General features: G+C 43.1%; 3 protein-coding genes and 1 long non-coding RNA gene across 6 annotated transcripts in view; 2 read left to right on the plus strand and 2 right to left on the minus strand.

The window, feature by feature from the left end:
* Nucleotides 1-2,187, minus strand: part of CUL4A (cullin 4A) — a 32,077-nt gene extending 29,890 nt beyond the window's left edge. Inside the window, exon 1 of the mRNA XM_081858101.1 lies at nt 1,411-2,187. Within this exon, the coding sequence (XP_081714227.1) occupies nt 1,411-1,585 (175 nt within the window). The 5' untranslated portion in view covers nt 1,586-2,187. The remainder of the gene's footprint in view (nt 1-1,410) is intronic.
* On the plus strand, nt 6-1,193 carry LOC309339974. The gene is made up of 2 exons (XR_014155718.1): nt 6-79; nt 590-1,193. It is a non-coding gene; the product is annotated as an uncharacterized lncRNA (long non-coding RNA).
* Nucleotides 2,188-3,837: 1,650 nt separating the features above from the next.
* Nucleotides 3,838-15,269, plus strand: PCID2 (PCI domain containing 2). 3 transcript variants are annotated; one of them, XM_081858235.1, is made up of 15 exons: nt 3,838-4,013; nt 4,586-4,659; nt 5,247-5,336; nt 6,686-6,759; nt 7,285-7,350; nt 8,034-8,075; nt 8,479-8,533; nt 9,092-9,195; nt 9,413-9,488; nt 9,570-9,711; nt 11,409-11,509; nt 11,916-11,989; nt 12,252-12,377; nt 13,749-13,872; nt 14,402-15,269. In XM_081858235.1, exons 2-15 carry the CDS (start codon nt 4,624-4,626, stop codon nt 14,489-14,491), a joined length of 1,200 nt encoding a protein of 399 aa, XP_081714361.1. In that variant the 5' UTR covers nt 3,838-4,013; nt 4,586-4,623; the 3' UTR covers nt 14,492-15,269. The 3 variants fall into 3 exon arrangements, with proteins under 3 accessions (XP_081714361.1, XP_081714362.1, XP_081714363.1); XM_081858236.1 differs by lacking the exon at nt 3,838-4,013 and adding an exon at nt 4,049-4,123; XM_081858237.1 differs by lacking the exon at nt 3,838-4,013 and adding an exon at nt 4,148-4,189.
* A 339-nt stretch (nt 15,270-15,608) lies between these two features.
* Nucleotides 15,609-24,310, minus strand: PROZ (protein Z, vitamin K dependent plasma glycoprotein). Its single transcript, XM_081858233.1, has 8 exons — nt 23,703-24,310; nt 22,894-23,057; nt 22,435-22,459; nt 20,904-21,017; nt 19,827-19,958; nt 18,677-18,762; nt 17,850-17,964; nt 15,609-16,248 (listed from the first exon to the last, which is right to left on the minus strand). Exons 1-8 carry the CDS (start codon nt 23,773-23,775, stop codon nt 15,731-15,733), a joined length of 1,227 nt encoding a protein of 408 aa, XP_081714359.1. The 5' UTR covers nt 23,776-24,310; the 3' UTR covers nt 15,609-15,730.
* Nucleotides 24,311-24,522: the final 212 nt, after the last annotated feature.

Genomic DNA, 24,522 nt, shown 5'->3' on the forward strand with positions numbered 1-24,522 from the left:
AAAATATGCGAATCTTAAAGATACAGAGAAGACAGACTGTTTTCACCAATCAGTTTTAAAATTGCTTGCTGTCTGTTAGGTCAAATCAAAATAAAAAAATTCCTTCCAGTAGCACCTTAAAGACCAACTGAGTTAGTTCTAGGTATGAGCTTTCGTGTGCATGCACACTTCTTCAGATACACTGAAACAGAAGTCACCGGACCTTTCTATATAGTGAGAAGGTGGGGAGGGGTATTACTCAGAAGGGTGGTGGGAATGGGTGATTGGCAGATAGCTGCGATGAGCCTGTTGACGACTCTTAACGACTGCAATAGGTCTAACAGGAAAAAGCAAGGGGTGAGAAGGTGAAAAATGGCTTTGTCATGTATAATGAGATAAGAATCCAATGTCTTTATTCAAACCAGGTCTCTCCATAGTTTTAAGTTTGGTGATAAGTTGCAATTCAGCAGCTTCTCTTTCCAGTCTATTTCTGAAATTCCTTTGTAATAGAGAACTAACTCAGTTGGTCTTTAAGGTGCTACTGGAAGGAATTTTTTTATTTTGTTTTGACCATGGCAGACCAACACGGCTACCTATCTGTAACTGTTAGGTCAAATGTCACTTTTAATGCCACATGTGAAAATGTTCTGAGCTACATTCACAAGATCACACCCTTTTACTCCACATAATTTTTTAGAGAGCCCCATTCCATCCTCATAATTGCAGGTTCACCCATAAGAACATAGCAGGAGGCTTGGGGGCAAAAAATTAAGCTTCTGTCTTTAACCCCATCCTCAAATGCAACTAGGGTTGCAAGCCTATGCATACTTACCTGGGAGGAAGTCCTATTGAAGTCTGTGGGGCTTACTTCTGAGTGTGTGTGTGTGTGTGTGTGTGTGATGTGTAGGCTTGCACTGAAAGGCAGGTTTCAAGGATATTAAGAGATAACCCCTGGGGTATAGGGCGGTATATAAATTCAATAAACAATAACAACCCTATCCACATTTGTGATGTTGACTGCCTAATGTCCCCAGGTGCAAAACAAGGCAGGTCAGTAACATTAAAACAAACAAACAAAAACCCCAAACCGACAGTGTAGGAGAAACCATTTTGTATCCCTAGCTCGTCACCCAAGGAAAACCCACTTTTACACCATTTTTAGAATCCCGCCTTTGAATCTGACAACCCCTTAAGCACATCTGCAAAGGGGTGGGGGGTGGGAAACAAAAACATCACCAGGTTGCATTTCGAAACGAGCTATTCAAATGGGGACGAGCAAGAAATCAGAACAAAACGTTTGAAATGAGGGTGTTGATGAGCGCGACACGTTCACTTGCAAAAAAACCAAAGCCCAAACAAACAGGGGAGACGAGTCCCACACGCGAACATCTCCTTCCACCTCCAGCATCCTAGGTGCGCTTGCACACCCACCTCTGAAGTTCTTGATCACTAATTTCTTGGACGTGGCCCCTCCACCAGCAGCTCCAGAGCCGGCCGGCCCGCTTCGGACGCCGGCCACAGCTGCCAGGGAAGCGGGCTTGGTGAAGCCGTTGGTGTGCCCCACCAGCGCCGACAAGTGCTGCTTCTTCTGGGGCTCGCCGGCCATGTTCGAGCCAGCAATCCCGGGGGTGGGTGGGGTGTAGATTTCCCTTGCTGCCCCTCCCTCCTTCCCTCCGGCTTTCCTCTCAGTTTTGAACGACGGCTCTCAAAAGGGGGCGACGGTAATAACTACAACGGTGAAGATCCTCGCCGCCAACGGGGCGCCGCCTCAGCGACCCAGGCGCTTCCATGAGGGGCGCGCGGAAAGCGGAGAAGGAGGAGGCCGGAGCGGAGCCCCCTTCCCGGCCGCTGGACTCGGCGTGTGGGAACAGCGAAGAAGCGGCAAGCAGCAGACGACGACGCCCCCGATGCCGCCTCACAAAATGGCTCCTTTGGTCCACTCGGGTGAAGGCCGAAGCTGCTGCTGCCTCCGCCGCGGGTCGGTGAAAGCAAGGCCGAGGCGGCGGATGCGCCTCGCCGGGGCAGATACCTACGACTTCCTCGGCCCGGAGGAGGGCTCTAGCCTGCTGTCACGGGACTCGGGCAGAGGCCAGGCAAGGGGGTGGTGGGAGGCAACTGGCGAAGCAGCACCTCCGACACCGCCGCCGCCGTTTCCACAGCAGCAGCTCGGCGTTAGGCAGGCCAAGGCCGCAATCCTATATCCCCTTACCTAAGGGGTGGGGGTGGGCGGTGCGCGGGCGAGGGAGGCGCTATTTCTGCTTTGTTTTGCTCTTACGTTGTGTGGTTTTTTTGCACAGTAAAAGGGCGCCGTGTGATTCTTTGCATTGTGAATTAAACGGAACGACAAATCAATCAGTCAAATAAATCAAACAAACAAACCACCCCCCATCTCCTTTGAACTCTACGCAAGTTCATTCTGAGTAGAGAAAGAGAAGCCAGGTTTATTCGTCGTGGGAACAAGCTGATACTGTATAGTAAGGTCACCAGACGCCCTCGTTTCCCGGGGACAGTCCCCGGATTTACAAGTCTCAAGACCAAGCAGAAGACGCTGCGAGGTTGGCATCCTGTCTGCCTGAGGAGACAATGGAGGAGAAGTGGGGTGAAGACAAAAAGCACAGGGAGTTGAAGTCCCAAAACATCTGGAGGGCTGAGTTTGCCTATGCCTGCTGTAGAGCTACCCATAGGGGAGAGACATGTTTTGTTGCAGCCGGGGTAGGTGGAAGCCTCTGAGATCTGCTGCTGCAGATTATTATTATTATTAAATGAATTTATATACCACCCTATATCCAGATGTCTCAGGGTGGTTCACAGATGCACCATTCACAGTGAGCAAAGATAATGAAGCCATGACATTGACAGTTTATTTTCAGTTCTTTTCCTAACATGGGGTTTGCCATTTTGCAGCTGCAGAACAGCTGTCAACATTTTCACTGAACTATCTAGCACAACTCAAATATCTCTTTCCCTGTCAGTCACTACTATTTCAGTGTATAAATAATATATATGTAGGGGTAGGGCCTTTTAGCTGGGCTAGAACTATGTTGATAGTATAAGTTTGAACACAAAGTAAGACATTCATATCTGTTAATGATCCCCACTTGGCACAAAGTCTAGGCTCCTTTATTAAAAAGAAAGGCCCATTTATTAAGAAGACCAACTGGGTTCAAGTATTCCATCAGCTTGCAACTTCACTCATTACTTGTGCAGCATGTAGGGCTGCCCTTTGAAGGGGGCAAGTCATATTGAAATCAGTTGGACTTAACTTCTGGTAAACATGCACCACCACATTTGCTGCTTTCCACATTTGTGGTTTGCTTTGTTGGAAGCGGCCCAGAGTGGCTGGGGTAACCCAGACAGATGGGCGGCATATAAATAAATATGATTAGATGATTACATGTGGACTGTAGTCAGGTTTGCATGAGACTCTCACAGACTGAACACGGGTTTGGATAGTTTGCTCGAGAGTCTGGGCCGCTGGTTGTTGCAAATTGCAATTCTACTGTATAAATAGGTATAGAGATGGCACGTGATTTTCTACGTACATATAAAGATTATATGCAAATGCCTAGAAGGTAGGGCGGAACAGCAACAACAAAAATGGAACAACAGAACGGGATGAATTTAGCACCCCTGATCCTGTCATTTATATCGCCTTAACTCGGATAAAATCCTTCCCCGCCCCTAAAACGAACCCTGAGCCGGTTGCGATTTAAATAGGAGGCTTTGGTGAGGCCCCGCCCCCTTCAATCTGAGGTGAACGCGAGCGGAGGCCCCGCCCACCCACCTCTGCCGGCCTCGCGAGGAGCCGCGACGCAGGTTGTATGGCCGAACATGTCACGTGAGCAGAGAGGAGTAGGTGGAGCCTTGAGGTGGCGAAAGCCAATCCGCGAAGGGGTAAGATCTCGGCGGAAAGGAAGTTCTTTTTTTTTTCTAAGCTAACGCATCGTTGTCGGTGCGACTCTTCACTGCTGGGCTTCCTCCTCGCGAACCGCCGAAGCGACGCGTCTAGGAGTTGCGTGTGCTGAAACTCGGCGGTAGGTCGTCAACAAGGGGCTCGCGGGGGAGGGGTCCGATGGAGTGGTTGTTCTGCGCATGCTCGGTGTGCAGCGTGGAGGACTTCTGGGGCGCTGCACGTCGGGATCAGGCAAGAAAGTTCATCGCTCTCCAACCCTGAAACCCGCAAGGCCTTTTTCTTTGCAAAGCTTCTCTCGTAATAAATGTCTGAGCCTTTCAAGTGCCCCAAACCTTCCTTCCTTCCTTTCTGAATGTACTTCTGAGCATGTGCAGAGTTCCTTTTTGGAATGTTGTGGTTCTAGCTTCCACGTCAGATAGATTATCACATCCTGGGGTGGATCATATTCTCTCCAGTTTCTCTGCTTTTTCTTTCTATCTAGAAGTCTTATGTATATAGCAACATCTGAATTTTAATTTAGCTGGAACATAGCCTGCTGTGCAAAGGCAAGAGTCACATCCATTATCCCACCCCTTTTTAGCCAAGCTTTCAAACATTTGAGGAGGGTTGAGGATAGTTTCCCCAGTCTGGTCCACAGAATAACTATTTGTCATCATGATTCATAGTGTTCTTTTTGTTTTGTTTTGTTTTCAGTATAAGGTGCTTACTTGCTTTGGAGCAACACCCTTTCAATGGCACATATCAGTATAAATCAATATCTGCAACAGGTAAGTGATACACTTTTGTGCTGAATCTTACACATCCTAATTTGGAAGCAAGTGCCATTGAACTCAGTGGTGCTTACTTCTGAGTAGACATGTCTACCTTGGCCTTATCAGCACCACACTCTAATCAACTGAGCTAGCCATTAAAACTCTTATTAGAAACTAATTGACTGGGCACAAAGTCTCTTCACATATTTACCTTTCTTTGCCTTACTAAAATCACCCATTGCTCACTGGTATTCTTTTAGCTGCTGGGGATATAGAAGGCTGGTCTCTGCATTGGTGCAAGAATGAATGTCACATTCCCTTGCAGTGAAACTTGGAGGTTTCCCCACTCTTGCACTAGGAAATTGTCACTCTCCAGATGTTGTTCGACTCAAATTACCGTCAGTTGCTGGCAGCATGACTGCTGGCCAGGGATAATCAGAGCTGAAGTCCAACAACATCTTGAGGGTACCAGGTTCTCCTCCCTAGCTTTTTCACCAAAATGGCAATTGACAAAACAAGGAATGAGAATATTTCTTACTGCTTCTGTGGGTATGGCTAGGGAATTTGTTCTATAATATTTTGTGTGTGTGTTCCTATTACAGGTGTTAGAATCTATTGACAGCAGAGATGGACTGTTTTGTGCAGAGTTGGTGTCATTTAAACATCCTCATGTTGCAAATCCTAGACTTCAGGTAAGAGATTTGGGTTGCCATCCTGTATACACTTTATCTGCAAGTAAGACTAGTGGAACTGAATGGGGCTTACTAAGCATGTTTACTATGGAGTAAAACGATAAAGGTAAAGGACCCCTGGACAGTTAAGTCCTGTCAAACATGACTATGGGCTGCGGCACTCATCTTGCTTCAGGTCAAGGGAGCTGGCATTTGTCCACAGACAGTTCTGTGGGTCATGTGGCCAGCATGACTAAACCGCTTCTGGCACAACAGGACACCATGATGGAAACCAGAGCGCATGGAAATGCCATTTACCTTCCCGCCGCAGCAGTACCTATTTATCTACTTGCATTGGCATGCTTTTGAACTGCTAGGTTGGAAGGAGCTGGGACAGAGCAATGGGAGCTCAACCCGTTGCACAGATTCTAACCACCCACCTTCTAATCGGCAAGCAAGAGGCTCAGTGGTTTAGACCACAGTGCCACTATGGAGGAAGCCCCACTGTACATGGTGGGCGTTTATTCTGAGTAAACATGTATAAGTATGAAAATCTTTAGCATTTACATTAAGGGAACTCAACTGCTCTGCTGTATTTGTACTGAAAAGGTAATTTCTGTTGTAACCATTTCCAGTGTAAAATAATTGCATTCTGTTATGTTATTTTGGTTAGTTAATTTATAACCGGCTTCATATTTCAACTATGTAGTTTACTTATCCCTACAAAAAGGAATTGGAGTGATGCAAATTCTGCATTCAGTACCAAACAATACCACTAATATTACTACTAATAACAATTCCACATTTTAAGCAAGATAATTAAAAACGAATCTCTCTAAGTATTGTATTTAAATAAGAACCACAAAAATAAAACCTTAATTACTAAGGCAAGCCATAGACCAAATAGTAAGATCTTCAGCAGCCCTGCCCATATGTTCAGCTCTTGAATACATTGTCTTTTATTGTACTTTATGAACTTGATTTACATGCATATTTTTTTCTTGTCACATATTATAATAAATGTGTTTGCATGGATCTGATCACTTTCCCTCATATGCACACCATTTATTGAATATGCACTGACGTTCTAAATTTTCTCACAGATAATTTTAAAAATGTTAGCTCAATAGGCCAATTTTAAAATGTTAGCGCAGTAGGCCAATTGGCCACACAGGCCACTATTGCAAGCTTTGTGAATGAAGAACTCCTGCTGTTGTTTTTTCACGCTGTTGAGTCAGTAATTGATTGCACAGTGTCCAACAAGCCCTGTTCCCCTGGTGGTTTCTTTCCCCTAAATCTAGCCCTTTTTGTTACATTCTTTTGCATGTAACAAGGTATCACATTTCTCATTGCATTTAATTTATTATTAGCTTTCATCTCCAGAAGAAAAATGTCAGCAAGTGCTGGAACCACCCTATGATGAAATGTTTGCTGCCCACTTAAGGTAAAACTTTTTGGAGGGTTATGGCTTGAATTCTTGAAGATTCAAGCTACAAGTTGTATGCATATTTTACCTAGGAGTAAGACTCATTGAACTTAGTGCAGTGCAAAATGGAGGGACATAAGCATTGGAAGCAGTGATAGTAAAATCAGCCCCAGAGCTCTGTATAATGTGTAACCAGGTTTTGTGTATGCTCACTTGAAAATCAGTCCTGCTTTATTCAGTCTGTACAAGATTGCAGTCTGTAAGCTGGAAAGTAAAAAAATAAAATGTGTTACCTTTTCATATTCTGCTCAAATATCTTTTTAGTGTAGAGGGAAATAACAAGTATTACCTGTTGCCAAATACAAATTTTTAGACTTCAGTGCTGAAACAAACGTATTTGCAAGTAAGCACTCTGGGTAGATATGGGGGGTTTTTTGCTGAGCAAATAGGCAAATAATTGCCCTTATCAATCTAGCTAAAATAAATAGTATAAAGCTTTGCTATTGTCTCATGAATCTTAATCTTTGTCTCTCCTCTTGATAGATGTACTTACGCAGTTGCCAACCACGATTTTGTAGAAGCTTACAAGTGCCAGACAGTTATAGTACAATATCCTTTATGATTCACTCCATTAAAAGTCTGCTGTGGAGTTCTGAGTTCAGAACCTTCAGCATGGTCTAAGGAATAAACAAGTCTGTGTTATGACAATATGGGCTGTTGGCTGCATTCCCGGGAGAAGATAATGTTGAACTGAAGGATATGGAGAGATGCTGGGCTTTCATTAGATAACTGGACAAATGGGACATTTGTGCTGCTGGCTGGATGAACAATATTCCCCACCAGCCTGGTTTTGTCCAGATGTTGGTTGGCTACAACTCCCATTACTCTCATCAACTAATGGGATTTGTAGTCCAGCAACATCTGAAGAGGTTCAAGTTAGGGAAGGATGCACCTAACTTCGAGGTACCTGCATAATTGCCACCCCATTGTGGATGGAATTCCTTTTCTCCTTAAAAACCACATTTGTTGTTTGGTAGTGCTGTTATATCCATTCCTTGCTTTAGATATCTAAGTGATATTGGTGGCAGCTTCTGGTGGTGTGGTAGCTTCAGCCTGGATACAGACAACCTGGCTACTGGCAGCCACCCTCTGGTAAACATCTGTAGTGAATTACTGAAATACATGGTCCATGAGGCTGCCCAGTCGCTGTTGCCATTATTATTGTCTGTGTTTGCTTTAAGAACACATCATTGTATAAATCACTGTGTATTAATTTTCCGTAACCCTTGCACATCTTTCCTGAGAGCCTTTCAAGCGCACAAAGAGGAAAACTGGTAAGTATCTGGTAAACATTTAATGAGAACTATGCCGTTGCTAAATAGAACGGACTTTTCACCTAGAGGCAAATGCCATTTCTTCTGTTGATGGTCAAAATGCCATTGCATTTAAAGCCATCTCTAAATGTTTCATCATTAGTTGTGCATAGGGCCAACTAAGGCTATTAGAAATCATGAAAACAAAGGTTGCTCAGCCCCCAGCAAGAAGGATTGAAAGGACAAATGTGAAGAGAAAAGATGGAGCGTGGTGTAGGGGAGCTGGTATCAAACAGTACCATGAAGGGGGTATCTCTGAAGGCTATATCAGGTTTGCTTGCGGGCAAACTTAAAACTGCCCTGTAAGCTGTTAGACTTGGGATATGGTGTATGCATTGTTATATTGTATTTTCTTTTTTCCCAGGGCTTTGCCTATTATGTATGCGGTAGCCCTCGATCTTCGAATTTTTGCTAATAGTGTGAGTAGTATCTTTAGTGACTAAGTTACTGGGTGCCAATGAGGTTGCTGGGAGTGGTGGTGGTGAAGGCCTATCTGATCTGGGGAAAACCTTGGTGGTTTTCTGTGCTCATCCTGAGACTCGCCTTGCCTTGCCTTGGGGGCGCTTGCTTTGCATATTGTGTTAAGGTTTTCTTACACGCAAGCAATACATAAATTTGGTTAAAGAAATTGTTCTTGGGGTCTTGTTTGCAGTGTAAGCAGGACATTTCCTACAGGGCAGTTGTTCTGACTGCAGACAATCCAATTTTGTTGGTCGTGTGGTTGGGAGGAGAGAATTGGCTTACGAAGTGTTTAATGACATGTTGAAGATGTCTGCTGCTCAGAGCAAAATGGTTAGACCCTTGATTGTGCAGCTGTGTGTTTGCAACAGGCAGGATTGGGGGGGGGGGAGGTTTTGATTCATCCTTTTCGAATGCATGTTTGAGTTCTACACTTCGTCTTGGTTACTGTTAGGAAAAGACAAAGGCCTGCCAGTAGGAGTATGACACTGACTCTCGGTTGCTTTGTGTCACGATAGGCTGACCAACAGCTGGCAAAGAAAGGCAAAGGCAAAGTTGGCGACATGTTGGAAAAAGCAGCAGAACTCCTTATGAGCTGTTTTCGAGTATGTGCCAGCGACACGTAAGTGAATGCGCTGTTTAAATTGGACCAGGAGTAGCCCGTGTGTGTCTGTATATATGTGTATATGTATATAGGTGGCAGCTTGGTTAGGTTCTGTTGTTTTTGTCGGTTTGCAAAAAAGTGGATCAAAGGCTTAGAGGATTTTATTTGTATTTTTAAAAATCCTGCCTTTTAAAATACAATCTGATCCTGATGCATTTTTAATGTTTTTTTATAGTCGAGCTGGCATTGAGGATTCCAAGAAGTGGGGCATGTTGTTTCTGGTGAATCAGCTGTTCAAGATTTATTTTAAGGTACGACCTTGAACCAAACTCGTAAAGCAATCCTGCCATTTTGTGTTGATTTCCCTCTGCTAACGTCACACTCGTTTCCAGATCAACAAGCTTCATCTGTGCAAGCCGCTGATAAGAGCAATTGATAGCTCAAATCTTAAGGATGAATACAGTATGGCACAGAGGGTTACATACAGATACTATGTTGGACGGAAAGCCATGTTTGACAGTGACTTTAAACAAGGTACTGTACTGGTTTATTGGTTTCTTGCCAAAAGTGTTATGCGGATTGATGTGGTTTTGTGCAGTTTTAAGCAGTTTGCGTTGGTGCATCTATCCGTAATGCCATTGTGATGTGACGTGTTGCACTGGTGAGATAGCGTTTAAGGTGAAGGGACAAACTATCTTCAAGCCACAAGTTCTAGGAGTGGGTTAGCTAGCCTTGTTAGCTAAATCTCTCTGCAGATGCACTTCTGCCCATGAAAGAGTGCTGTGGGTGCGTAAGACTCTTTCCTATCTATAATCTGTCATTTGAATTCTACTCAGTATTGATCCAGAGTAGATTCCAATGTATAGTTAGCAGAGTAAGAACTGAAACACGTTGCAGGATCCCCCCCAAAAAGACCAGAGGCATTTCATCCAGCAGAGCTTTACTGCTACTGAAGGCAAATGAGCATAATGGTCACAAATCCAGTACATTCAGGATTGGCACTGTCTATAAGAAATCCAGTTGCAGCAGACTTAAACTTATAGTTTGACTAAATCTTAACACTAGATATAGAACACCACACCAGAAGGAAAAGAGATAGAAAGAGAGAGAATGAAACCCAGGCTCCATCTGGCCTATTATTATAGTCAGCATGACCTTGACAGAAAGAGAGAACACAACCAGTTTAAACCAGCTGTACTCAGCTTTTCTGAAGGAATAGCCCGAACACCATGAACCTTCTGCTTGTTTATTTCACACAGAGAAGCTTCCAGAACCCTCTTGAATTAAGTAGAATAGGAAAGATCTCTACACATCAGACTTTCTGTACTAAGAAATGCAAAATGACATAAACCCCCTTCCCAACCTTTCAGCTTCAGATGAAACTATGGCTAGTATTACATCTGAACCGTGTGGTTTCATTAACCATAGTTAATGGCAGCCATGATTAGAAATGGGTTTGCACCAACTGTGGTTTGTGTCGATGTTACACTGTCCATAGTTAGCCCTGAAGCTGAAAGAAGAAAAGGGGATTGTCCAGGAGAGAGCCAAGGAAGGGAGAATGCACAAAAGCCCCAAAGCACTGCTGATGTTCTAAATCTAGTTCTGTGGTAATGTCTACCTGAAACTAAAGTGGGTGGAGTTGTATTAATATTGTAAGCTTTTTAAATACATATTTTTCTTTCTCTAGTTTTATTTATATACTACTTTCAGTGTTCAAAGTAGGAGGAAAAAAGAGAGATAGTTTGGCTTCACATTAAGCCAGCCTCAGTTATATCTGTTGGGGGGGGGGGAGGAGTGAAATGACCTGAAAATAAGTAAAACGGCTCTCATTCAACTTAGGTCACATACTTAAAAAAACCAAAACAGTGTGTCAGAGTCTTTTGCTTTCCCAAACACTTCAGTTTCTGGCAAACATTGGAAGGCAAAAGCTTATTGCAATTCAGGAAAGCTGATATCATAGAGCTGACAGTGAGTGTGGAAATAAATGCCATAAAACTTATTATATACAAGCCGCACTCAAATATGATGATAAATACTTTGTTTGGGTGGGGGAAGGAGTGGTGGAGGCTGGTTTTATTTCAGTGTGAATACTTGCAAAACTGTAAAATAAAGGACAAAAAGCCGTGTACATTTTCCAGGTAGCTTTGACACCATTATTCTAAAAAGTGTTTCCTTACCATTGGTAAATATGGGGTTCAACCATGGCATTAATCTTCTTTCTGTGTTTTCAGCGGAAGAGTATCTATCTTTTGCCTTTGAGCATTGCCACCGCTCCAGCCAGAAAAACAAAAGGATGATTTTAATTTATTTGCTGCCTGTGAAAATGTTACTGGTGAGTGGCATCTGAACATATCAAAATCCTTTTGGCATACTCCAGCGCTTTGTAACTACGATCTGTGTATACCAGGCTGTTCAGACAAGTATAGGCTAGGGTGAACCTGCACAACATGTAACCTCACAAGCTGAACGTTTGCCGCCACCACCCATGGAGAAATCCAGCCACATGCTTGATAACTAATCGGCATTTAAAGTTCCTAGTTCGCAGCAAAACCAAGAGGTGTATTCAGTGCCTGGTAGTTTATGCTTGGTTTGGTGAATCACCAAGTCAATGGCGAAAATTGCAGAATGGCTCAGTTGGAACTTTGCTGAGAACCATTCCAGAACAGAGGGCTGGAATTCTTCAAGAGCAGGCTGTCCTAAAGCTGTCAAATCAACTTCAGACTTTGCTTTAATTTCAGGGCCACATGCCAATGATCCAGCTTTTAAAAAAATATGACCTCATGCAGTTTGCTGAAGTTACAAAGGCTGTGAGGTAAGTTTCATTTCTTTGACAGAATCTAACCTTTTATGAGCTGATTTCCACATTCACAACAGGGCTTCAGCTTCCTTCCCTCTCCCCTAAAACCTTCCCTACTGCATAGAAAACTACTGTGTCCAGAAGAAGCAGTTCTCCTTTTCCCAGGCCATCCACATCCTTCCCTATGTCTATGTACCATATGTAGGAAGGACATGCTGTATGCTTCTGCCCTGAAACAAGCCCTTTCAAAACGCTTCTTAATTTTAAATTCCTCTAGTGAAGGGAACCTTCTTTTATTGAACGAGGCTCTGGCGAAACATGAGACATTCTTCATTCGCTGTGGTATCTTCCTTATTCTCGAGAAGCTGAAAATCATCACCTACAGGAATCTCTTCAAGAAAGTGTAAGAAGAGTATCACTCATGTTGTCTGAAAAGGCAGTTGTGATGAATATGTACTTAGAGTTAATAATTTCTGGTGTTAAATATAGGGAAAAACCATCTTGGCTTGAATCATGTTACCTCTTGCCATTTTCGTTAACAAACAGAGTCCCGTGACATTTTGAATGGCGGAAATTAACAAGCTGAAGTTTTTCCTTCAGAGCAATTGGTTCCTTTTACACCTAGGGCCTAATAATTAGAGAGCCAGTGTGGTGTAGTGGTTAAGAGTGGTAGACTCGTAATCTGGTGAACCGGGTTTGGGTCTCCGCTCCTCCACACGCAGCTGCTAGGTGACCTTGGGCCAGTCACACTTCTTTGAAGTCTCTCAGCCCCACTCACCTCACAGAGTGCTTGTTGTGGGGGAAGAAGGGAAAGGAGAATGTTAGCCGCTTTGAGACTCCTTCGGGTAGTGATAAAGCAGGATATCAAATCCAAACTCTTCTTCTTCTCTTCTTCCTAACTGTAAGAGTGCTGATTAAAAAATGTATTTTCCTGTTTGTAGGCCTGGATTTACACCTGTACCAGATATTCCTGGAAGCAGTTGTTAATGTAATAGCCATTATTGGTTTTCAAATCCATTTCTTGGTTTGAGATCTACCTGTTAAGATTTGGGTTATAGTCCTGGGAAGTTTTACTTGAAAAGGGAAGACCGTCCAGGATGGGGGAAAGACTGACTCTGACCCTTCTCTTGACTCTGCCTCTGGTCCTGCTGGCATACGAAGATTCAGCCAGGCTGCCATGTTTGTTTGTTTTGTTAGGTGACTCTCCCTTTTGGTAGCCATGATGCTAGTTACCGTGGAAAAATTTCTAGGAACATTTCTCTGAATATGAACAAAGCTTGTAGAAATCAAGTTAGGAGCAAGAAGTAAAAGTGAATTACATTGTATTAAGTTTGTTCTCGTTCCTTTTTTAAAAGGTAAAGAAGTTGACAGATTCAGGAACAACTGGCATAACCAGATTATTTTGCCCCCTAACCCTGTGCTTTCAGTACAGCCTTAGGTTTCTGTCCCACCTCAAAAATAAAGGAGGACACAATGGATGCAGCTAAGCTTGAGATTTTAGTGACTAAGTGAAGTTTATTTCCCCCTTAAAACTTTGTCCATATATTATAACAGGTTGCACCCAGCTTTGACTCTCTGCTGAGAAAAAATAATAATTGGTTGGATTAGCATGGCTTGGCCTTTAGGTGGGGCTCAAATATGGTTTCCCCAGATAGAGAAAGTATTTTGTACTCCCCCATTTACAGAAATATGAATTGGTACTTACAGGATAGAGATGGTGGGACTCGCATCTAGGTTTGCTACAATAACTGAGGTGTACTTGTTCTTCTTTCAGCTATTTGTTACTCAGAACTCACCAGCTGTCTTTAGATGCCTTTCTTGTTGCCCTGAAATTCATGAAAGTTAATGATGTTGATACGGATGAAGTCCAGTGCATTCTAGCTAACCTCATATATATGGTGAGCATCGTGGTTTTTCATTCATCATGAACAAATGAAACCATTCTGCAGAAACATGTTGTCATACCAGGCCTATATAAAACCACCAACTCTCAATTCGTTAATGAACACTGGCAAGTTATTTGCATATATGGTGGCATGCAACGACTATACATAGACTTATGGATATTCAGTGCAAATAGTTTATAAATCTAATACTAAAGTATTACGCAAGGGGCATTTTCTTAGCAGTGGTTTTACAAACTACCACGATACATGTACAAAAGGATGTCTATTATCCTGTGCAGGCTTCTCACATTGCCCACTTTCTTTTCTGTAGAAAATGAAAAAGGTTTGCCATTTTTCTGGCTTTTCATCCACTATTAACTACACAGCGTACCATTTAAGTAGCAAATGAAAACTATGTCTTTTGTAACGTGATGATATTGTTTGGAAGCCCTGTGCACTTTACTGAATACATATCTCATTCCAGCAAAAGTCTATAAAGGGTTTTACCTTCGCAATACTAATATTCATTTTCCTGTTCCAGGGTCACATCAAAGGCTATATATCGCACCAGCACCAAAAGCTTGTTGTCAGCAAGCAAAACCCGTTTCCTCCACTGTCTACCGTCTGTTGAATCTGCTGTGACCTAAATGGAGATGTGCTGTCCATTGATGCTGGTTGCTGTTAGAGCAGGATGGAACTGGCTGTGAATTTAGACCAAATCTGTTGGGAGTACTCATGAGTATTTAAGAGACTGCTATAATGAAATGGGGCTTTCCTGCTTATTCCTCCAACCCAAAGCCACTCTGCACTGCCATAGGACCTTTTCAAACAGCAGGCAGGCAAAGGCTGCAGTAGGCTAGGGCAAATGCGAGAATCTGGCGAGGCTGCCTTGTGGAACTGTGCTGGATCCAAGCCTTGTAGAAAACTGCAAACTTTTTTAAAAAATTGTTTTTTGTAAAGTTGTGTCTTCTTTTGACACCCTTTGGTTAAATGTTACTGTAGCTGGAACAGTTGAAAATGTGTTTTGCAACCATTTGTATCTGATATTGGTTGACTAAATACTGAATAACAGTAAACATTTATCTTGTGGTATTTGTATGCTCAAACAACAGAGAAGGGCTAGAAAATCATTTTTTTCTGAGAGGATTGAAACTTTTATTTATTTAATGGGACGTTTTTAAAATGCTTAGGTGTGGCTTGTTTGCTTTCCTCATGCACTATGTGCGACCTCTGTTTAGCATCTTTTGAAATAGTTGACTGCAGAAAAAAAGACATTGAATTTACAAATAATAATAGTTTGTCTGGTTTTGTAAAATAGTTGCATAGCTCCATTTTGTTAAGCATTCCGATTCCTTTCTGCAGTGTGTATCCCAGGAGTCACAGAAATAAATGTGATAATTCCCACTGAAGAGACTACAGCGGTGAATAAGAAGAATGTTTTTCGCATAAATTTATAGTCAGATTTTACACCACGGTTTTATCAATCTATGCAGGTGACATTTATACGCAGATGGGCTTTCAGTGACCCTGCAAGATGGCATGTAGGACAATGTCTTGAAGTGTTGTCTGAAATCCTGTCATACAGGTGCACCCTTGCTTGCTAAAACTCATGCAAATGTAGCCATGGAAATCAAAAGGCACCAACAGTTGCAACAACTCAGGACCAGATAGTACTGTGTAAATAAAGCTACATTATTATTATTATTTTTTAAATGACGTTAGTAATGTGTTCTGTTAAAATGCATAGGTCAGAGGAAGAAGTTTTATTTTCAACAGTTAAGTGCACGTAATTTTTACAACTGACTTCTACACAAATACATACAAATGCCAGGCCTTGCCATTCCACATATTCCTCTGCCCTTGCTTTCAATTAGTCCATTTTTTGCTTAAACCACATCATGTATCGTGTTGTCTTAGTGAATATAAGTGTTTCCCACTTAGTTGCTTCTGTTGCCCATGGTTCTAAAACACCCGTCAGAAACCAAGTGCCTTTATAGTCAACAGCGCTAAAGCTACCTCCAGCCAGTAGTTCTCCCGATACTTCGCGGCTATAGCCACAGAATTCCCTTGTTATCAGTGTCCTGTTGAGGATTTGCTTGCATTCGTCTCCGTTGAGGTACGAAACCGACAGCTCCGCCGTTGAACCTGTGGAGTTATTTCCATCGGCTTTCCAGCCACTGAGAGTGGCCTCCCGTTCTGAAATCAGAACGTGCTCCGCAAAATCCCTTTCTGGGATGCATATGGGCAGGTGGTGGCTGCTGCAGCCAATATGCTGTTCGAGTTCAAGCAAAGCCAGGTTGTTCTCACCGGTGTCGATATCATAGCGGATGTGTATATTTATCTGTTTCACAGGTATTTCTTGCCTAGCTCTTTGCAGCCTGTTGATTCCTGTGCAAGTAATGATGTACCCGTTAGTTGTTGCAATAGCATTTGCTTGGAATAGGCTCACATTGGCAAACAGTTATTATAGCAATAGTGCCTTGAATTGGAATAAGCACATAGCCATTTCTCAATAGGCCTTAACGACGTTATACTTGCGCGATACTGTTAGTTTCCAAATGCATCTGGACTGTCAGCAAATCCTTTTTTGGTGAGAAGAGCAAACATTTGATATGGAACTCGCAGGAATGCATGTGTATGTTTACCACCCTTCACCCCAATTTTTATAGGGGCAGAAAGAAAAGAAACCACAGAATGCTACAACCTTAAAGGTAAAGGGACCCTTGACCATTAGGTCTAGTTGTGGCTGACTCTGGGGTTGCGGTGCTCATCTCGCTTTGTTGGCCAAGGGAGCCAGCATACAGCTTCCGGGTCATGTGGCCAGCATGACTAAGCCGCTTCTGACGAACAAGAGCAGTGCACGGAAACACCGTTTACCTTCCTGCCGGAGCGGTACCTATTTATCTACTTGCACTTGGATGTGCCTTCAAACTGCTAGGTTGGCAGGAGCAGGGACCGAGCAACAGGAGCTCACCTCATCGCGGGGATTCGAACCGCCGACCTTCTGATCGGCAAGTCCTAGGCTCTGTGGTTTAACCCACAGCACCACCTGCGTCCCATACTGTTGTTGAAAATGTCATTTACTCTTGCCCAGGTCAAATCCTGAGTGGGTTGACTTGTCAAAGCTAGGAAAGTTCTCTAGAATTCTTACAACTCTTAATACGGATTTGGTAAGGTTGGGTATGTGTCACAGTCGCCTGCTTATCTTGAAATGCAATGGTGAAGTGTAATCTTTTCTTGGTTATCTACACCAATTGCCTGAACCAAAGTGGTTGCAGTCTTGTTAATAATAGTTCCTGCACAACCCCCAGTGTGAAATGTACGGGAAGTGCACAAAAAGTACCTTCATGCGTTTTTGCATTGCAAAGAGGAGACATGCCTGAGATGGCTGTGAGCTTTCAAAACGGAGATAAAGATGTCATTGAAATTCTATTCAGTATTGATCCAGAGTAGATTCCAATGTATAGTTAGCAGAGTAAAAATTTAAACATCTTGCAGGATTCCCCAAAAATAGAACAGAGGCATTTCATTCAGCAGAGCTTTACTGCTACTGAAGGCAAATGAGCATAATGGTCACAAATCCAGTACATTCAGGATTGGCACTGTCTATAAGAAATCCAATTGCAGCAGACTTAACTCATACTTACAATAACTTGCAATAAGTCTAAAACTTAACACAAAGCATACTATGTACAGAACACCACACCAGAAGGAAAAGATAAAGTGTGAAACCCAGGCTCCATCTGGCCTATTATTATAGTCAGCATGACCTTGACAGAAAGAGATAACACAACCAGTTTAAACCAGCTGTACTCTACTTCTCTGAAGGAATAAGCCAAGCATCATTAACCTTCTGCTTGTTTCTTTCACATAGAGAAGCTTCCAGAACCCTCTTGAATTAAGTAGAATAGGAAAGATCTCTACACATCAGATCAATACTTTCTGTACTAAGAAATGCAAACTGAAAAAAGGCTCATTTGGCTACCTACCAATCACAGCGATGACAGGAGTCAGCCGTGCACATTCAGCTGTAGTCAGGACAAAGTTAGTTTTCAGTAGAACACCACCACAGAACCATTCTCCTTCTGAGTTTAAGAGCAGGACCTTGAAAGCACAGAAGACAGTAAGGTAAAGGTAAAGGTACCCCTGCCCATACGGGCCAGTCTTGCCAGACTCTAGGGTTGTGCGCCCATCTCACTCAAGAGGCCGGGGGCCAGCGCTGTCCGGAGACACTTCCAGGTCACGTGGCCAGCGTGACAAAGCTGCATCTGGCGAGCCAGAGCCGCACACGGAAACGCCGTTTACCTTCCCGCTAGTAAGCGGTCCCTATTTATCTACTTGCACCCGGGCGTGCTTTCGAACTGCTAGGTTGGCAGGCGCTGGGACTGAACGACGGGAGTGCACCCCGCCGCAGGGATTCGAACCGCCGACCTTTCGATCGGCAAGCCCTAGGCGCTGAGGCTTTGACCCACAGCGCCACCTGCGTCCCACAGAAGACAGTACATGGCTCTAATTTCGTAATTTTAAGTCCATAGGGCAGGGTACGTTGTTCTTCTGCACCCCATTGCTGCTCAGAGCACAGCTTCAGGGAACACACCATTACAGAATAAAAGCTCATTTCTGGTGCAACGGCAACCAGTCAAAGGCATGCTGAGTGCACTGCAATTTGGGCAAAAGTTTAGAGGGGCAATTGAGAGGAGGGAAGAGAGCAAGCTGTGGTCTGAGCAAGGAAAATGGGGGCAGACCTGCCTAAGCACTGGTTAGGCACATATTTATAGCAAGTCTAGATAAAGGTTGTGTTCAACATTTCACATACCTGCCAAGGGAATCCTCTCTGGATTGTTTCGGTTGCATCCAGCTGCACTGGTAAGTGGTCTTTATGTCTGCCACATGCACACTTATCTAACAATGGTAGGGAAAAATATGGAGAAATGCTATGGGTGGCTTCCAGAACTTTGATTCATTTTTAATATTAACTTCTTTGTGGGGGGGGGAGGAGCCCAGACACACCACCAAACCCAATCAGATCCTTGGATGACAAAAGCAAGCATTTCCTTTCCATTTAGCTATAGTTTTGCGTGGCGGGTTTTGTCACGACTCTGAAACTAGGTATTCGTTTCTCCCCCTCAAATTTGCATTGTAAAGAAGGCTTGGGCTTTATACATGGCATGCATGAGTTTTAAGGACGATGTGCACATGTCACAACTTTATGAATGTAATTTGTTTACTTTCTTCCATGGGAAAGAAAAAGTAATTTATTCCTATGGGTTGGTGGGGAAGGTACTGTTCTTTTGGGCAATGTTGCAATGGGGGTAGGGCTACCTAGTCTCCACCAGAAGGAGACCCCAATGGGTAGGCATCTCTGCCTGCAATGTCCACGCATCTCTCTCTCTCTCTCTCTCTCTCTCTCTCTCTCTCTCTCTCTCTCACACACACACACACACACACACACACCCCAATCCCTACAAAATAACAGTTCTCTTTGCATACTCCAACCAATCATAATGATATACATTTTTTTCACAGTTGTAGTAACAACAACAACAACAACAACAACAGGGGACAACCAGCAGTGCCCACTTATGAATGGAAGGAACCCCCAGGAGCAGAATGGGACTTCCCCTTCCTCTCCTCCCCTCCCACTGCAGCTTCCCCACCTCCAGAGAGTTGGGAGACAAAGGACCAGAAAAGAGAATTCCATTGCACAGTCTTTGCACAGGGATGTACATAAGGGCTTTCGGGGGGGGCATCCCTGCAATTCTTAGCAACCCACTAAGAGAGGCAGCTATCCCCGTTTCACAGAAGGGGAAGAATGAGGCAGCCAGAGGCTTGCAAAGAGCAGCCACTGGATTTCATGACTGATGCGATGACTTGAATCACAGTTCATTTTCTTAACTACTATGGTACATTGGTCTGTATTGTTGCCTCCTAAAATAATTATTTTCTTTTCCATTTTCTAGACTTACCTTGGGGAAGGCATGATTTAGAATCTTTCCCAAGTTCATAGGCTTTTGCACACGAACAGCGGTACGACGTCAGTTCTGGATAGCAAAAGTGCTGGCAGCCCTCGTTTATTTCATGGCGGCACTCATTTTTAGCTACAGGGGGGAAAAACCACATTTAAAACTATAGAACAAGCATTTAAACAAAGGACAATGTCCAGTGATGTCCACTCACTTATGCAGAGGAAATATCCTTGCACAACAGGACTTCTGGTTTCACTTCTCTCTGCTGTAGCCTCTGGTGTACCTTGCAAAATCTAATCTAAGGGCTTCTTCAAAACTTCGAAGCAGTTTTGGGGGACTTCAGGAGGGAGAAGTGAAGGAGAAGTCATGTTGCGCAAGCAGATGCCAGCTTGTACTACGGTATAGCAGATCTCACCCCAAATTAACAATCAGCTGAAATTATCTTGTGAAAATTAACATGGGCTCCCTTTCTCTAATATTTATTTATTTGTTCTTTGATGCTCAATTATTTTTCCAGCATCTACAGGCTTAACCACTAGTCCCTATTTTTGTGTGAGATACATGACACTTGCAGCATCCATTAATTCCAGCATCCATTAATTAATAAACAGTTAGATTTCACTTTTGACTATGGAAGTCAAGAGTTTACCATTTATCTTGGGAATAAATTTAAAACAAAACAAAAAACAAAGTAATTCACACATCTATCATTTGCCCGAAGAACAACTGCCTTTATGATCAGAAATGGCGAGTTAGGTTCAGAATTGCACCCATGGGATATTCATATTAGAGAGCTGGAGGGAAGAGGTTACTCATCAATTTATTCTCTCTGAAGCCCTCCATGCATCCTGAAAATCTGTTCAGGATGTGGTTGTTAAGATCATCCCACAAGCAGCATGGAGGTGGCATGAGAAGCTGTAGGAGGAAGGCGGTTAAAGCATTGTAAATTTAAACAGGGAAAACAGGTAGAGAAAAATGGGATTCCACATCGCTGTCTGGTGGCACAGTGTTATATTTAGAGAGATTCTAGGAAATGATGTGGCACATGCCTTTTTATAAATAAACATTGCCATTTACCAAAAGCACAGTTGGCTCCTTCAAAGCCATCTTTACAATCACATGTGTAGCTTCGGATGCCGTCCTTGCATACACCATTATGCAGGCAGGGGTTAGAGGAACATGGTGCACCTTCTGGGGCCGGTGGGAGAGAGGAAATATTATTAGTAAGTACATATAGAATAGTGAGAATATTTCCTGCTGCTCTTCTGCGGCTGCATCAAAATTGTTTTTGTGAACCCCATTCCCTCCCCTCTAAAAACCCACACTTCAATAAGGGGTGTTGCCCAGTTTCGGTAGTCCTGATTTTAGAATGTGAATCTTGGCAACTCTTGGAAGGCATTATAAAGGTAAAGGGACCCCTGACCATTAGGTCCAGTCATGACCGACTCTGGGGTTGCGGCGCTCATCTCGCTTTATTGGCCGAGGGAGCCGGCGTACATGTGGCCAGCATGAGTAAGACGCTTCTGGCGAACCAGAGCAGTGCACGGAAATGCTGTTTACCTTCCCACTGGAGCAGTACCTATTTATCTACTTGCACTTTGACGAGATTTCGAACTGCTAGGTTGGCAGGAGCAGGGACCGAGCAACGGGAGCTCACCCCGTCGCGGGGATTCAAACCACTGACCTTCTGATCAGCAAGTCCTAGGTTCTGTGGTTTAACCCACAGTGCCACCCGCGTCCCGGAAGGCATTATACCATCAAGTTAATCTGTATGCAAACTGCTTCTGAACCCAATTTTTCTGCCTGCTTGCTTGCTGCTGCACCTGCAGTGGGAAGGACAGAAATTTATACCCTTTGCAACATAGGAAGCTGCTTTAAACTGAGTCAGGCCAATGGTCCACCTCAGGTGTCTATGCCGATTGGCAGCGGCTCACCAGGGTTTTGTACAGGGAACATCTCCTACCTGGAGATGCCAAAGATTGAACCTGAGGCCTTCTGCGTGCAAAGCAGATTCTTTGCCAGTGAGCTATGGCCCTCTGACACTTGGAAAGCAGCTGTTGCTGCAGCCCAGGTGCCAGGAATGCTGGGAAATTCAGCTTTCCCGGCAAAAACGTGCAAACTCTATTTTCCCGCACTTCTGGCATCTGTTTCACAGCTGTAGCAGAGTGCCAAGTACCAGATAAGTCAATTTGGCTCATAAGGGGACTTGGAATAAATCTAAACACTTCCCAAGTTTGAAACAGAATAATTGGGTTTTCTAGACCAAATTACTAATTAGACCAAAGCATAACTGGAGTGGTTTGCCTCATCACTTATTTCAAGGGCAAATTTTCTGCAATAATTTGGCTCACACCCTACTTCTGTGATAATCCAGTTCATGAGGCAAGTCCAAGAATAGAGGAGAGCTGGAGGAATTAAATGGACTTGTTATTTATGTCTTTTCCCTGCCACAAAACAAAAGAGCAAAAGGAAGTGCTATATTAGCCTCATAACATATGCTCTATTATCAACAGATTTCCTTTAGTACAATGAGCAACTCCAATAAATCCCTTAGTTTTTAATATAATATCCAATAAAAAATAATGAAACAAACTGAAAAACTACTTACCAAAGTAGCCATTCCAAAACTTGTCCTGGGGAAAAAATGTAATGTTTTTTTGTTTTTAACAGTGGACCATTTCTCTCTCTCTCTCTCTCCCCCAGCAACATATTGTACCAAATATAGGATTACCACCTGATTTCTCTGATGATTTCTCTGTGTGATTTTGGACAGAAAAAGTTAATGGGGTCAAAAAGACTGCTTAAAAGATCCTTAATAGTAAGGGGTGAGAACCAATGTGGTACAGTGGTTAGAGTGCTGCACTAGGAATTGGGAAACCAGAGTTCTAATCTCCACTCAGCCTAACCTACCCCACAAGGTTGTTGTGAAAAATAGTGCAAGAATGATTACATCTTAAGAATTTATCATTGGTTCAGCAATTGTAACGATTGTGTCATGAATTGGATTTCAATGCCAGGACTACAGCTTGATTGATATGCCCATAAAGGAAAAGTTTAGAATACATACAGTTTTCTCAGTGTCTTCAAATACTTCTCTAGCCTCTTCGTATGTGCACCTTTCTTCAAGGCATTCTCTTTCCAAATTACCTTGGAGGATCTCTTCGAAATACATGAATCTGGCACGCTTAGACCTTGCAACAACTTGATTTGCATCCCCGGCCGACAGAAACACTGAAAAGAGGGGAAAGGTGGAGGGGAGCAAATAGATTTTGCCCACAAACCTACTGGGAGCAATCTCTCTCCATGTGTATTTCGCTTCCTATGCATGGAGCGATCAGAATAGCTTTCTGTAGAGTCAAGCTGGGGGAACTTCTTCAACCTTTCCAGGCACCCTTTTGAGTAGATTGTGTTAGTGGTGGGTAGTGCCACAAAGTGTTCCAGAACTTTGAAATGTATTTCACAGACCATGTGACCGAACCACTAATTTTGGTTGCATCTGATGAAGCAGACTCTATTGCTGAGAGCTCACATATATACATGCGTATTATTTCAGAAAGTGCAGATTTGGTCAATTTGGCTTTAAAAATGTGAACCAAATCAAATTTCACTACCAAATAAACTGCATCTATATAAATCACGGAATCTGCCACGTGAGTCAAACCAACTAAGTTTTCACCTAAACATTAACTGAAGAAGACTGTTTTGGAGGGGAGTAACTCTCAAAGGTACAGATTAAATGACAATTCTAAAAGCCCCCAACTCCCATGTTCTCTCTCATATATATATACAGTGTGTATATATATATATATATATATATATATATATATATATATATATATGTGGCAAATTAACACCGTGGTGGACAAAACACCATACCTTTCAATTCTGCCTGATGAAAAATGAATGCAAGGAAGAGAAACCATATTGTCCAGTTGTTGTGAGTTCCCATTTTGGTTCCCTTGGAACAGTTAATTGGATTTCGCCTGCTTAGCAGTTAGCTCTTGGGTGAAGTTACTGAATGACTAAAGTTTAAAGTTCAAGAACCCAGTAAGAAAACAAAAGGGCAATGGCAGGACCTAATGTTTACAAATGGAAGCTCTGAAAGAAAGGACTTTTTCCCTACAGAAACAGAAAACAAGTGGCAGGAAGCATTCCAGGGTATCTCTACAACTGACCAAAACTTACCCCGTGTTGTGGCAAGATATTTCAACCCCCTTCCCTCAGCAGCTGAAAGCAAATTGGGTTCTGTAAACGGGTGAGGGCATTGAAATACCCTAGAACTTCATCACGCCAGCCTGTTGTATGGATCTTTTGGGACTCTGTCGCTGAACTAGGACACATGAAGCTACTTGTCTGCCCTAATCCAAAACAGATTGCATACATTCAGTTGCGATTACAGTTTTGCGATTTGTTCCACCCAAATGGTTTTTAGGAATGAGATGCTTAAGAGTGTAATTACTGTAAATATGTGTACGATTTGCATTTGGCTTATGGATGTTAGGATTTTAGGAAGTTGGAAAACGCTGAATGTTATTCTATTGAATCAAAATCCCTCATCTGTAACACTGTTTCTGCATTGGTACTTTGTGGCCACAAGAGGGAGAACACACACAATTTAGTGGACAGGCTTTCTGCCAAGCTATAGACTGGGAGATTGCGAGTCACTAGAAAATGGGGCTACAATTCAGCATATGGA

This window comes from Podarcis erhardii (genome assembly GCF_964252035.2).
Source record: "Podarcis erhardii genome assembly, chromosome: 4".
NCBI classification, from domain to species: domain Eukaryota; kingdom Metazoa; phylum Chordata; class Lepidosauria; order Squamata; family Lacertidae; genus Podarcis; species Podarcis erhardii.